The following is a 15,773-nucleotide window of genomic DNA, read 5'->3' as shown; positions in this document are numbered from 1 at the left end:
AACTTGTTTTGAAGAAGAGGCGTAACCAATATTACGTCATAAAAAGGCGTGTCCAAGCATAAGAGAAGTAAACACAGCATCGACTGATGCAGCCTATTCTGCGATTTAGCCAAATTATGATTCTGATTTTTTTTTGTGGTACTTATCAATAAACAACAGGTTAAACACTGAAAAAAATGTAAGTACATATTTTTCTTTTATTTTATAATTGTATACTTCAATTTTTGTTAAAAAAAATTAATACACTATTTTCAGAAATTGCTGAGATAATTACTGTCCATATGTTTTAATGTTAATTATATTCTATATAATGTATTTTAAAGTATTTGAATTTAATAATATTCTAATTCTTTTAAATGTTGGTATGATGGTTTTTAATTCGATATTCAATTTCAGTAATATTTTAATCTAATTAAACGTTGGCCCAATGTTTTTATAGCGGTGTTTTTATTCTCTTCTTTGCTATATGAAAGTAATAATAACCTTACTTTAGTATTTTATACTCATAGTAAATGTATTTATTTACATTTGCCTGCCATCTTAAAAAACACCATTTTCAACAAAAAATTAATCCATCACTTTTAACGATATTTATTTATATATTTTTTAAGTTTCGAATACTTTACTATGCGTAAAAACAGCGTTTTTCAAGATGGCTGACGTTTGTAAAAATCGCGCTAACAATTGCGCCAACGTAAATCGCCAAAAATCCGTGCAACCGTCTACCAAAGTAGCACCAAATGTTTGTTTGACGTTCTAAATATATTTCAAAATTTAAAGAAATGAAAATAATAAACTATCTTTCCAAAATGATAAAAAAATAACAAAATTAAATTCTATAATGATTATGTTACATCAATTAATGCACATACCTTGAAATTCAAATTCTTTTCAATTTATATTCGTAATAGCAAATTCTAAGCTTAGGTTTCAGAATAATCCCGCTTCTGATTTATGTTAACTTCCTTTTGTAGTTAAATTAATCACTCGTAAAATGGTTGTAAAAAACAAAAATTTTTTGAAGATAAATCTTAATAACCTATACTTAACGTATTCGTAAACGTACATAACATAACAAACGTACTTACTGCATCGTACCGTTAAACATTTGAAGCGGCATTAAAACTGTGATTTTTTTCATCGTCTGCTTTTCTCCCATGTGACTAGATGTCAGGAACTTCTTGTGGGGCAAGAGTAGTATCAAGACCAACTAGATGTTTTGGTAGCATCTGGGTGTTGATTGATGTATATAACAATACAATTCTCGCCCTAAATTCTCGTATAAGTTTCTAGTCTTTTTTTTATTTTTTCCGGTTTCATTTCTTTAGTGTTTTTGCGTTCTAGACTACATATTCATCTGGTGGTTGCTGCTAGGATTTCCTCATTCGAAATTATAGTCACCTCATATGACAACAAGAGTGACTTATAGGTTCTTGTGTGCTGCAATACAAAGTGCTGAAACAGCTTCAACGATTCAGGAACCAGTCATGTTAATTTATCCTGGACTTCTTCAAACGATGACCGGCGACCCCAAAATAACGAGCAGTTTATAATCCTATTTACCCATAAGGTTTTATTTTATATTAGCATGCCTTGTCTTCCCAGCGGTGCTCAAAATTATATGATATATTGTATACGTTATATGTTACAAAATTAAATCTCCTATATGTGCTCATGAATAAAATTATGCTAATTATGCTATAAAATTATGCATATATTCCAAATTTATGTTAATTTTGTATACTTTACGTTACATTCCTAATCAAAGGTTTCTTTTTCGGTTTTAGACACATTCACTCTAGGCGCTGCACACGCAAACGATGGAGGCAGAATCCTTAACAGAAGTTAGCTTCTCAACTAGACTTTGACTGCCAATCTTTATCTTAATTTGACCCCCAATCTTTGATTTTCTCATCCTTACATCTATTCAGCTTTACTAAACGCACTCACTACACACACCTGGGAGACACTATTTATAGCAAATGAGCACGGCCTCGTCCCCTTTTGACTACTCGCATGGACTTAATCGTATTTTTATTAAATTTTCTACTTCATTTCATTTTCTTTCTATAGGACTTTTTTTTTATTTTTTTCCCTACATTGCTTTGGGCCATTTATTTTAATTTTATTTTGCCCCATTCTTTTCTTCTTGGCCTTTTGAACTCGTATATACCTTGCCTTCGCACCTAGGTTTGATTTTTCGCCTATCCCCGGAGAAAGACTTAGCGAATGCAAAACAAGACTTTTGGCTACTTTGTCTGTCTGTCTTTCTCACATGTATGTTTATTTCTTTCGGGAACATATATTTAAAGCTTGAAATGTCATAATAATCATCCATGGTTGTGATTCTGTCTAAAAATAAAGAGAAAAATATATTTCATATCGAATAATTCTTTTAAACGGAGAAAGAAATCGTAGTCTGTTTGTTAGTCATACGGCGGATAAACAGTTAACGTATCACCGAAGTGTTTTAAACGTAGGAACATTTTAGTTAACTTACTGGATTAACGGCTTTCTGAACCCAGAAATTTCATGTACGGACCACTAGTCTGTTTAACATACTTATGCTAGAAAATTCGGTATGAATGTAAAAACAAAGTGAGAAAAATTGGATTCTAACACACTTTATTAATAAAAGTGGATTTCATTTCCCTTAGTCGTAAAAATTAAATTTGTTCCTGAAATTAAAAATTGTTCTTCCTTTCCTTTTTTTTTAATCGGTTGATATTTTAATTTATAAAATTACATATTGAAATTATGAATTATAAAATATTCTCTATTTTGCATACAAATGTAAATATAGTTGATTATTTAATACTATACAGTTCAGGAAAAAATGCTAATGGTTTTATTTAAACGTAATTTAAAGTATTAATTTTTACTGTGAGCATTGAAATTGACATTGTTTCAGTTATCACTACCAGAAAGTTGGCTAATTCTGATTTTACAGAAAATTTGTGCAATGAAGTTCAAAATCCAAAAGAATTTTGAGGATTACTAATATATATCCCCCCCTTTTTTTTTTCAATGAGCATTTCTTCTCAAAACGCCTAGAAGTCTTTTACGAAATCAGCGTCAGTCGAAGGTTAAATTCTGACTGATTATAAATTCCAAATATTCATGTTTTTCTTTCGAAAATTAAATCTGAAGTTGTTAATTGAAAGTGGATTTTTTATTATTGCTGTTAACTTTTGGATATGACTTCTCAAAGAAGGTCAATTTATTAAAAAGAAATGTGTAAGTGATAATGTTGTATTCGATATTCTGTCTAAAGTGAACGACGAAAAGTTGAAAATCAAATTTTAACACTTGCAAAATCAAATCAGATTTCCTTCAAATACTGTATTGTTACCACTTCTGTTAATTATACCCTTCTGTAAATAATTTTGCTTTTTGAAAATCAAAAGGTAAAAATTATCCAATAAATGCCATTTCTGATGGCATGGATGAAATGAAACACATAACACACTAAAAAATGCCTGTGAATAGACATATTAATACAACTGTATTCTGTATTTCATAAAAGTAAACTAAAGTTATTAATTTAATAATATTCTTTTCACTGATACAAAGTACTTTTTTATTTGTTCATAAATTTTAGTCTTAAGATAAATCAAAATTTTTTAAATCATGATGAAAAATGCAAGTGAGAAAGCTACTGAAGAAGATAGAAAGATTTGGAATTCATTGTTATAAGGGCTGTTTACATTATTATGAAATGTATTTGTAATTTTTAAAAATCATGTGTATTTCAGTTTCTTTAGAAGATTAAAAGATTATATACTGTAATATTAGAGAAAACAAAAGAAGATCTATATAATGATATAAAATATTTCTAAAATTTTTCATGAAACGCACTTTTTTATTATACTGTATATAAAATTTTAAACCAATCAACAAGCAAATAAATCAATTGAATGTTAATTTCAGGTACCATGCATGATGGCAGCACCAATTATCAGGAGAAGGATTATTGATATTGGAGCAAATCTAACTGGTATCCTTTCTACATTCTTTTAAAAACCATGATTATGTAAGAATATAGTATGTTAACAAAATAGCCATACCTTGAAATGATTCTTATGTATAAAATTATTAATAAAACAATGTAATACTATAATATGCAGTATAATACTATGTTTTTTTGTATAAGATATGATTTATTTCTAGACATTTCATAATTTATTTTAATTGTTCTTTTTAATTTAATTTTATTTAACTTGATCAATCTTTGAATTAATTATTAATTTATGAAACTTTCTGTAGATACGTTTTAACTCTTAATGTAAACCTGATTAAATGTAGGGATGCTATTCTAATTTATTTAAGAACTAGTTGGGTTCTCTATGTAAATTTTCAAGTTGGCTGAAAGAACGAAAATGCTTACTCAAGCTTCTTTAATTATTGAACAATAGAATGAGAAAAAGGTTAATGTCCCCATGAAGAAGTCAATTCAATTTCATTAAATTGCCACTAGTACAACTTTCTTTAGTCGGTATTTTTTCCCTTACATCTCCATCCAAAATTTTAGTCAGATTTTTTTTTCTTACAACTAACATATCTCACTCACTTTTTTGCATCATATTTTCCCACAATAATATGGGCTGAATAATCGAAATAATTTGATAAATTAAGTTAGATTAATCTTAGCTGTGTTAGCACTAGACTTAAGCTTTGAAAGTACATTTTAACTTGATTTTTGCATATCATTTTGGACATAATTTTGTATTTTCATTTATTCACATTACAGGGCTGTGGAGTCGGTAGGGAAAATGACCAACTCCAACTCTTGGAATTTTAAAGACTCCGACTTCCTCATATATGTATGTAATGATATTTTTAAATCAATTGATTAAATTAAATTCTAATAATATTGCTTAATAATGCGTTGGCGATTCTCTACCTAAATTGCATCCCTGTTCCTAAATTTTGGCAAAATCCTTTCTTTAGTATAAAATATATTAACTTGTTGGCACCCACCAAATCGCCAAACTCATAAATCTGTCATATTACACAAAGTCCTTAAGAACACTCCTGATGAGAAGATAGCGTCACCTTGTGATTTCAATTAATATCGCTGATTGGAGGAGCCTCGTGACGCACACATATGTATAAATAGGACTTCTGCTTAAGGTATGAAAAGAACGCTTCTGAGATGGATGCTAAAATAAACCTACCACTTTATATTCCAAAATTTGTCTCATTCCTGTTGCCCCGGCTGCACAAAACAAATAATGTATGAGAAATTACATTTCAGAAAGCTGGTAGGATACCACCTTCAAAGGGATTATCTAAAAAAGAAGATACCCCAAGGATTATACGGATAAAATGTTACACACTTTAGATGAATTTGCCGCTGTGCGACTTCTATGTTTCTACATTTTTCTCTAGGCGTTCTTGCTTCAAGAGAATCATCCTTCCTTCTGTTACCTGTATTCTGGTATTCTGCAGATTATTTTATGTCCAGAGAATCCTTCTGCCCCCTGTGATGCGTGATCTGTGTTTCCATCGAAAATTCGTCGTTCATCAAATGTGCTCTTACCGTTGACTTACTTTTGAGGATGGAAATCTTTCCCTACATCTACGCCGTTCTGTGTTGCTCTCGAGAGCTTTGTGCTTTTGTGGTGATTGATCGTGTTTTGTGAAAATCTAATCAAGAGTGCACAAAAATGTGTATTTTCGTGTCGATTTCATCAGTCGTATTCTCGTCACAATAAGTCAAACAGAAGCAATTAGTAAAAAGATTGGCGATGCAAATGATATTATTACTATTGAATTATAATTACTGATTTAATAATAGTGTTTTTATTTTGAAAATTTTAAAAAGTATTATTTTGGTATAAATGTATTTTAAATTTGGTATTTAAAGGATGTATTTTGGTTTTAATATTGTTTTGGGAAAATTTAAAGAGTATTATTTTTGAGTTAGTTTTATTTATGAAAGTATTATTAAGAGAATAATGGCTAATGAAAACATCTCTGATCCTGATGATTCATTAAGGGCAGCTAGTGCTGAACCTGAAACAAGTATAATTCCCTTTGACGCGCAGAATGATATAGATATAAATTCATGGCTTGAGTACTTTAACAAAACTCAGTTAGATAAAGATGAAACGTGGAAGCTTAATAATGTAGCTCGATATCTAAAAGGTAATGCACTTAGCGTATATGTCAAAAACTGCCATAAAATTACTAAATATGTGGAATTAGTCCAAATTTTAAAGGAAAATTTTTTCGACCCCACTTTAACTACGTTTGGTGATTTTGCCAATTACAAGTACAATCATAAAGAGAACATAACGCAATATTTTTGCAAAAAATTAGATATTGGTAAAAAATTAAATCTAACTCATGAAATGATCTTGGAGGGTCTGACGGATGGCCTTCCTATAGAATTAAAATCCTTAATGACGATCAACGCACCCTCTGACCCCATCTCTTGGCTTACTCATGTCCATAAGCTTATTAAGATTAGCGAAAATCAACAAATCAAAAGTGCACCTCCCAGATTTGTTACTTCGATTGGGAACAGTCCCCAAGATTACAATTGATTTAATAGAAGTAGAATTTCAGCTTCAAGCTATGAAACTACTGTGAGACAAGATTCTCCTAGACCCAACAATTTCCAACGTTTTCAGAGACCAGTAATTTTTATAATCGGTTCAGAGGTCCAAGATTTACAAGCCATCATAATTATAATTCTCAAAATAGATTGCCATTGCCACCCAGTCCCTGTAGACTTTGCACCCGGAACGGAATCCCAAATGCTTTTCACTGGTTTCAGGTTTGTCCTTTCAGAGGGGAGAGATCTGATACACCTAATGTTACGCCCCTTGCAATAGAACCAACCCCAGAAACCCCTCACAGTACTTGACTATTAAAGGTGTCGGATATTTGTCCAATAAGAAATGTCTAGAGTGTGTTGTAGACAGTGGTGCCACCATATCAATAATTTCTTCCAAAACAGCTAGACAATTATGTTTAAAAGTACAAAGAGTTAGATCATTTTCAGTAACCCAAACTAAAGAAAAAATAATCTTCAACAAAATATGTTGTATACAAATGAAAATTGGACGGATTAGTAACCAAATTACCTTGTTTGTTCTTGATAATAATTTGAATTATGTAATTTTAGGACTTTATGAATGCAAATTATTTGAGTTGAGTATTGATTGTACTAATTTAAAAATTAAACAGAGAGCTATTGTACTTAATGATGACTGCCATTTTGATAGCCGACCCATATCTCTACACCTCCAACTTCAAGGTGGTACAACAAATGTTTATCCATGTGTTAATAATGATGATGATGTAAGAAATTTTCCAACCTGTAAATCTCGGACTACAAATCCAAAGGAATTAGTTTCTCAGTCTAACATTTATGTGAAAATGCTGTTTCTAATACTGTCGATAACAAAGAGTATAACTTGGAAAAATTGTTAAATGATTATTCATCTGTGTTTTCTAAAAATAAGTATGATGTAGGAAAAATTAATATTGAACCTCAACGAATTAATTTAAATTCTGATTTGCCTGTATCATTAAGACCTTATAGAACATCTCCTATGGAAGAAGAGGAAATTAAGACCCAAATTGATCAATTATTACAAGCAGGTATAATTAAAGAAAGTTGTAGCCCATATTCGTCCCCCGTGACTTTAGTACTTAAACGTGAGGAAGGTAAGAAAACTAGATTGTGTATAGATTACAGAAAATTGAATTCCCTGGCTAAAACAGATGCAAACCCTCTTCCTCGCATTGACACTTTGTTAGACAAATTAAGTAAAGCAAAAGTATTTTCTACAATTGATTTGAGATCTGGTTTCTGGCATATCCCGATTCACCCTGCAGATACTGAGAAATTAGCTTTTTGCACGAATTTTGGATTATTTGAATGGTTAAGACTCCCTTTTGGTTTCAAAAATGCTCCTGCAATTTTTAACAGAACAATTAGACGAATATTAACAAAAAATAAAATTAATTTTGCTTGCAGTTACTTTGATGATATAATCGTTTACTCTTCCTCTGAGAAGGAACATTTAGAACATTTAAAAATTTTATTTGAGGTGTTTAAAGAGGAGCATATTAAATTGAATCGAAACAAATGTGTGTTCGCCAGAGATCAGATCACATTTCTTGGCTATGAAATAAAAAATGGTAGAATAATTCCCGATAACCATAATATAGAAGTTATTAAGAAACTTAAAAACCCCAGTAACACCAAAGAGTTACAAAGAGTTTTGGGAAGTGTGAATGTGTATCATAGATTCATTCCGAATTATGCAACTATTAGAGCTCCATTAAACAGATTCTTGAAAAAAGATGTCAAGTAGGAATGGGATGACCAATGTCAAAAAGCTTTTGACGAAATGAAAAGAATACTGATTTCCAAACCTGTTTTACAATTGTATGATTCCAGTAGGCTATGTCATATTTTTGTTGACGCTTTTCAAACTGCTGTTGGAGCTGTTTTGAAACAACCAGATGAAAATGATGTCCTTCACCCTGTATCATATCATTCCCGAACTTTAAGAAATTATGAGAAAAATTATACGATTACTGAGCTAGAATGTTTGGCCGTAGTAGATGCCCTAGACAAATTCTATTACTATCTGCATGGACAAAAATTTGTTATACATACGGACCATGCGGCCTTCGTTTGGCTCAAAAATGTTAAAAATTTAAAAGGTAGACTCTTCCGTTAATCATTCAAACTAAGTATGTTCAATTATGAAGTAAAGTATCAGAAGGGCTCTACCAATATTGAAGCTGACATGCTTTCTAGACATCCTGTTTCACAGCACCTCCAACATTATGTACATTTACTTGATAGAAATGAAATAATCCAACAACAAAAAACTGATAATGTCTGCGGAAAAAATTACCAAGAGATAAATGATATGATGGTAATTAAGAAAAGAATTTTTATAAAATTGTAGTACCTAAATCTTTAAGATTAAAATTGTTGAATAAAACCCATGAAAATTTTGGTCACCCGGGAGTTCAAATTATGCTTAACTTAATCACCCCTCAATATTATTGGCCTCATATTAGCGAAGATATCGGAAATTTTGTTAAACACTGTCATACTTGTCAACTTAATAAAAAGAAAAAACAGAAAAAATTTGGTCTTATGCAAGACGTACCCCCAACCGACAAACCTTTCGAATGTCTCTCTATTGACACTGTGGGAGGATTTAATTATTATAATTCTACAAAAAAATATTTACATATAGTTATTGACCATGCAACAAGATATGTCTGGGCTTTTCCCTCTAAAAGTGTAACTTCAGAAACCTATGCCAATTGTCTAAAACAAATATTTCAAATACAAGTCCCCGAAAAAATTCTGAGTGACAGGAATGCAGCCTTCACTTCCTCTAGATTCAAAAAATTTCTTAAAAAGCATAATGTTAAACAACTTTTAACTTCATCTCACCATCCCCAGACAAATGGTAAAGTAGAAAGAGTAAATCAATCAATAGTAAGTCGACTAAAATGTAAAGTAAATTCTTCTTCTAAAAAAGTACCATGGACTAAAGTGCTAGAGCAAGTTGTTATCGAATATAACAACTCCCCTCATACGGTAACTAAGTTCACCCCAGCATACTTACTATTTGGTAACCTCCCTTTTGAATCTCCAATTGATCAAAATAAATACCCTTCCTTAAATGAAGCAAGGGCTTTAGCAAAGAAAAAAACTATCAAATACCACCGAAATAATAAAACTAGATATAACATCAGATTTGTAGAATCTAAATTTCAACCTGGAGATTTTGTCCTTTACGAGGAATTCGAATACCCAAATACTAGAAAATTGACTTCACCCTATTCAGGCCCTTATCAGATTATGAATAAATTATCTGAAGTTAATTACGAAATCGACAGGGAAAATTTTCACACAAAGAAACCAACTGAGATTGTACATGCATCAAAATTAAGGTTCTATTATTCACCCGAGAACTTTAAATTACATCGTGAATAAATCAAAATTTATAAATCAATAAACTATCTATAACCCTTCTTTTAGTTTTCATCCTGTTGTCCCCCTTAATAGTTGATTTATCTCTCAGTGTCTGAAAAGTTTGTCTGCCCTTTTCTTTTACTGCGCTCCTTCAAACTTGAGTTTCAGGTTCAATGCACTTTCCGTGTGGGAAACACTGAATTGAGGCTACACTACAAGTAGAGTACTATACCCTCCCATTTCCTTGAGCTCATGTTTTCCTATGTTTGTGTTATAAATTGTAGCAACAGTTGAAAAAGTTAAATTTCAGTTGTTGAAACTTCTGAATTTCATTTTATGTTTCTGCAGCATCGTGTACAAAAACTGGTATGGATGTTAGAAGTTAAATTTTGTTTTGTTATCATTAATAAGAGAAAAATAGAGTGACAAAATATGTTAAAAACCTAGTAAAATGTGTATTTTCAACAAGAGTATAAGAGCTCTAGTATCGTGACATAAAAACTCAAATGTTTTCAGTGCTAATGCTAATCCATAATTCTAGCGCTAATTAAATGATCCGGAGATCTCCAAAGACCAGTAAAAGACTGAAGATGAGCCTGAATGACAACTCTAATGATTGTATGGACTCATACACAAACTGCGAATGGCATGCCCTAAGATATAAACTTACAAATTCAGTTATATTACTATTTCCTATTGCCGTGTTGCTAACCAGCAATATGTTATTAGTGCTTTATTTGTTCTGCGCTTAGTTACTATATTATAATTTCATTAATCATTTATTATATTTTATATACTGTACTAATTATATTCAAATATTTTATGTCATATTTTATGTAAACATTTTGTGTGCTTTGAGGTAAATCCAATCAGTTTTCTTACTCACTTAATTTCCTAATAACTAAAATTTCTGCTCTCACTATCGGGACTGTCTTGGGTCGATGGCTGCAACTGCAAGCCTTTTCAGATGGGGGGGATAATCTGTAATGATATTTTTAAATCAATTGATTAAATTAAATTCTAATAATATTGCTTAAAAATGTGTTGGCGATTCTCTACCTAAATTTCATCCCTGTTCCTAAATTTTGGCGAAATCCTTTCTTTAGTATAAAATATATTAACCTGTTGGTGCCCGCCAAATCGCCAAACTCATAAATCTGTCATATTACATAAAGTCCTTAAGAACACTCCTGATGAGAAGATAGTGTCACTTCGTGATTTCAATTAATATTGCTGATTGTAGGAGCCTCGTGACGCACACATATGTATAAATAGGGCTTCTGCTCAAGGTATGAAAAGAACGCTTGTGAGATGGATGCTAAAATAAACCTACCACTTTATATTCCAAAATTTGTCTCATTCCTGTTGCTCCGGCTGCGCAAAACAAATAATGTATGAGAAATTACATTTCATGTATATGTACACATATACACATGGGTTGCAGCATATTTTTTTTTTTTTAATATAAAAGAAGTAATAGGTGCTGCAGGAAAAAATTGATAGCATAGCAAATAATTTATGTTAATTAGCATTTATTATGAAATAGAAAAACTGGCATTAGTTATTTATAAGAACCAGTATAGCTTTGGCAAGATCATCTTTGTTGGAGGACCATAGATCTGATTTGATAAACTCCAGAGCTGAATAGAGTCCTTCCACACTTACTTGAGAAAGATGAAGAGCTCATACTGTTAGGACTACTTCCTTTAACTTTTCAGGATAGATTTTCAGGATTAGATATATGTTCTAAAAGAGGTGTCCTGCAAGAGCAATCATGTTTCTTTATTTCTTCAAAGGCCGTGTATAAATCTTGTTTGTATTTTTTCATTTTTATATCTAAAGGCTCTTGGTTCTTTATTTTTATTCTGTATGCTTTCATTCTAATATTTTTGGATAATATTGCAGAGTTGCCAACTCTCCCAATTTTCGACCGCTCTCCCGCCAACCTGATTTACAATATAATTCTCCCGACCTTTTTCTTATTCTTAAAAATTCTCATTTTTTTTATGGAACTTGGCTTAATACTTTGTTATATGAACAAAAAAAAAAAAAAAAAAAAAAAAAAAAAAAAAAAAAAGTGATTTTGGACGTCTGAAAGCAGTTGAATTTTCTCTAGATTATATCTTAAACAAAACCTTGCAAAGTAGATAACTTTGTGAGTGAGAGCATATGTGTATCCAGAAACGTCGTTCTCCAGTTATCCAATGGGCATCGTGCACCACTGCGTGTCATCTGGCATATATTAACCAATGAGGACAAAGCAAGCTGTTATTTGTATGTTCTTTAGTCATTTCGGTCAATTTGTCCTGAGTTGTGTGTGTACACGTGCCTTCGGAAAATAGTTTTAGAAATTATCATGTTTTGCTATGTCTGCGAGAAAGGGGAAATACTCGTGTACGTTTCAAAAATCGTACGCAGTTGACTTTCCTTCCATTATTTCCTCAAGGAAATGTAATAAATTTGCGATGTATGCCTGTCGTTGCGATTTTTCGATTTCGCATGGTGGAAGGGCGGATGTTCTCAAACATGTGCGTACACAAAAACAGAAGGACAACATGAGTTGTTTTGAAAAAAATGAAAAATTAAATTTTTCTTCGGAAACAAAGGACCAAAAAGTTATTAATGCAGAATGTCTGTTCTCTGCCTTTTTACTGGAGCACAACCTGCTACTGAATGCATCGGACCACGCTGTAGCTTTATTTAGAAAAATGTTTACCTATAGTGAAATTGCTAAGAAATACTCAAGTGCAAGAAACAAAACAGGTGCGATTGTTAATGAAATGGATTTGAAAAATAAATCTTCAGTTATTGATTGCATTAAAACAGCTCCGTTCTGCCTCTCTACGGATGGAAGCAATAACACCGATTCAAAATTATATCCAATTGTTTCTTTTTTTAATCCAGAGTCTTCAGAAATTGGGTGCAGTTTACTTTCTGTCCCCACTTTAGAAGGACATTTGACAGGCTTTAATATAGCACAGCTAATTATTAAAACTTTAAAAGAAAATGTAGTCCCTCTGAATAATTTCTTAGCACTTGGTGCCAATAATGCACCAGTATTGGTAGGCTTGAAGACTGGTGTTGCAGGTATCTTAGGAAAATTCAGATTTGCAGATTATGAGGTGCACCTGTCACCTCTTAAATTTAGGAGCTGAAAAAGGGGCAGCTTCTTTATCGATAAATGTGGATGAACACATTGTTGATATTTATTATTATCTTAAAAGGAGTTCTAAAAGGAAGGAAAAATTGAAACAGTTCCAACAGCTGCATAACAGCAGTTTACAATTAGAAAACTTGGATGAAGTTATAAAATCAGCTAGGATTGACACCCAGTGGAGTTTAATTGGAAAACTAAAAGACGCTGAAGGAATTTTAAAATATAGTGAACTGTATACAATTATGTTGGCCATCTTGACAGTTTCCCATAGTAATGCAGAGTGGGAGAGGATTTTCAGTGTTGTTGCGAAAACGAGGACTAAATTTAGATTTAATATTAGTGATGACACATTAGGAAAACTTTTATTAGCGAAAGCAGGCCTACGTGGCAATTGCTATGAACAAAATTATGAAGTTTTTTCCTTAAAGAAAGCAAAATCTGCCACTGTTTATAACATTTGTAGGAAAACTGATTAAAGTTTTTTTTTTTTTTTTTTTCCCTTAACCCTTTGACGCGCGGTGGTCGCGCCCTGAAACCACCAATTTTCGAATTTTTTTCTCCCTTCCGAAATTTTTGAGTGAAAATCAATTGATTACTGATCTTTTACCTCTAAATAACACAAAATGACTGCAGAATCATACATGTTTTAGGTCTTAATATTTTAAATCGGATACCCTTTAAAATTCGTTTTCAGTGAGACAAAATAACTTCCTTTTATTAATATAAACAACCTTAAATTTCAAAAGTTATTCATTGCACATCATGATTTCTATCATAAACAATAAAAAATAGCAATAATTAAACTGTGTATATATATATATATATATATATAAAAACCTCCATATGTATGGGATTTGCTTTGTGGTTTCAGGGCGCGACCACTGCACCACTAGAGCATTGTGTCACAAAGCTCACAATGCTCTAGAGGCTCGGTGGTCGCGCCTTGAAACCACTGCTCTTCACATTGGTGTTTGCTTGCTTCTCAAATAGGAATGTTTATTTTTACCCGGATATAGATAAGAGGCTTTGAAACCACAGAGTTATTTTATTACTAAACAATACATGCACCTGCCCAGTAAAAAAGTCTTTCCAGAGACTTTTCTCTGACCTCAACACACTTGCTCCCCAAGCTAGTATTGTGATTTTATAAATTATTTCCTGTGGTTTAAATTTAATGTAAATATACTTTGCTGTAATTAAAAATAGAAAGCGTGTAAAGTTTTATTTAAATTAAAAATATTTTCTGAATATTTTGGGACGAAATACGAATAAAATAAGTGTGAATGGGAAACGAATGATCCGTATCAAAGCTAAAAAGTACCAACCCTCCCCATTAACATAAAAAAACCACAAATTTCCTCTGCTAGATGAAAAGAAACTAAATAATGTTGGACATATACCAATGAAATTTAGATCCAATCCGTGTACATTTTGTAGCACAAAGAAGAAACCTCATAGAAGACGACACATGTGCGAAACATGCAGTGTGGGCATACATGTACCAAAAAGACAAAACATGCTTTGAACAGTGTCACAAAAAATATTTGTTCTTTGAAATTAAAAAAAACAAAAAACAGAGTCTTTGTTTTATTTTTTGTTTTACCAAGTTTTTTAATCCATGTAGCCAAATGTCCTTATTATGTAGGTACTTATACTTTCACTGCTACAACAGTACTACTTATACTTTCACTGCAAAATTACGTAAATATTTATTTTTTAATTTTTTCTGACGATTTACTTTGTAAAATAATGTAAAAAATATATATTATGCAATTTCTACATGCATTTTTTTTTTTTAAATTCGTAAATTTCATCATTTATTTGAAACGCGCATGGAGAAAGGCAAGCTTTTTTTCCCTATTACCTAGGTAAGTTTCAAAGTTCTAGACGCGCGGTGGTTTCACAGTGCGACCTCCACCCACAAAACAATGGGCAAGAGAAGATTTTTTTAATTCATATATTATTTGTCTCTAGGATCATAATATTCAATTTCTAGAGGTTTTAGTTAAAAAAAAGTATAAAAATAATATCGCGCGCATCAAAGGGTTAAACGATGCAAGTAATAAAAATGTTTTTTTTTGTGTGTAAGGATATTTTTATGTTGCTTGCATTTAAGAATTAGTTACTATTTAAAGTTAATTCATTATTAAAAACTATATTTTCATCATTTAAAAAGTCTTTGTGAAAAATCTCCCGATTTCTTAAAAAAATCTCCTGATTTTTGAATGTCATAGGTTGGCAAGTATGATATTTTCAATATTATTCAAAAATATTTCTCTTAATCTAATTCATCACTGAAAGAGGACGATAGAGACTCAGTGGCAATGTTTGCAGTTTGACCGTCCTGATTTCAATACTCGAATTATTCTGAAAATAATTTCATTCTTATTGAAAATTCCTAGTTGGCTTTCTTTTGTTTCTTAATTTGTTCGTCATCTAACAAAATTCGGTGTCTTGGATCTCTATATATTGAACTTAGCAAGATCTCATTTTCTAGCAAACTAGTTTCTCTTTTCTTCATTGAAGAAATGATTCCTTCAGCAATAAACCCTCCTTTTCAGAAAGAACAAACTTCCCATTCCTCCATTCTCGCCTCCTGTTAATTTTTCAGATTGTAGCTTTTTTGTGGCTATATATGGTGTAGAAAGAAGA

The 15,773-nt window shown here is 31.5% G+C and overlaps 1 protein-coding gene across 13 annotated transcripts in view; it reads left to right on the top strand.

Annotated features, from left to right (window-relative positions):
• Positions 1-2,219: 2,219 nt before the first annotated feature.
• The window catches only part of LOC118205918 (deoxyribonuclease TATDN1-like), a 108,620-nt gene continuing 95,066 nt past the window's right edge, over positions 2,220-15,773 (top strand). The window contains exons 1-3 of one of the 13 annotated variants that reach the window (XM_085817075.1): positions 2,284-2,476; positions 3,931-3,997; positions 4,751-4,823. Coding sequence is in view for 7 of the 13 variants with exons in the window: in XM_085817073.1 (XP_085673199.1) it covers positions 2,230-2,277; positions 3,931-3,997 (115 nt within the window). In the remaining 6 variants the exon portion in view is untranslated. The other 12 variants (XM_035378198.1, XM_035378197.1, XR_004761079.2 and 9 more) reach the window with 12 other exon arrangements.

This window comes from Stegodyphus dumicola, chromosome 5, assembly GCF_044657685.1.
Source record: "Stegodyphus dumicola isolate Sdum_Otavi_A_Nest chromosome 5, ASM4465768v1".
NCBI classification, from domain to species: domain Eukaryota; kingdom Metazoa; phylum Arthropoda; class Arachnida; order Araneae; family Eresidae; genus Stegodyphus; species Stegodyphus dumicola.
This window is presented reverse-complemented; position numbering and strand designations above follow the sequence as displayed.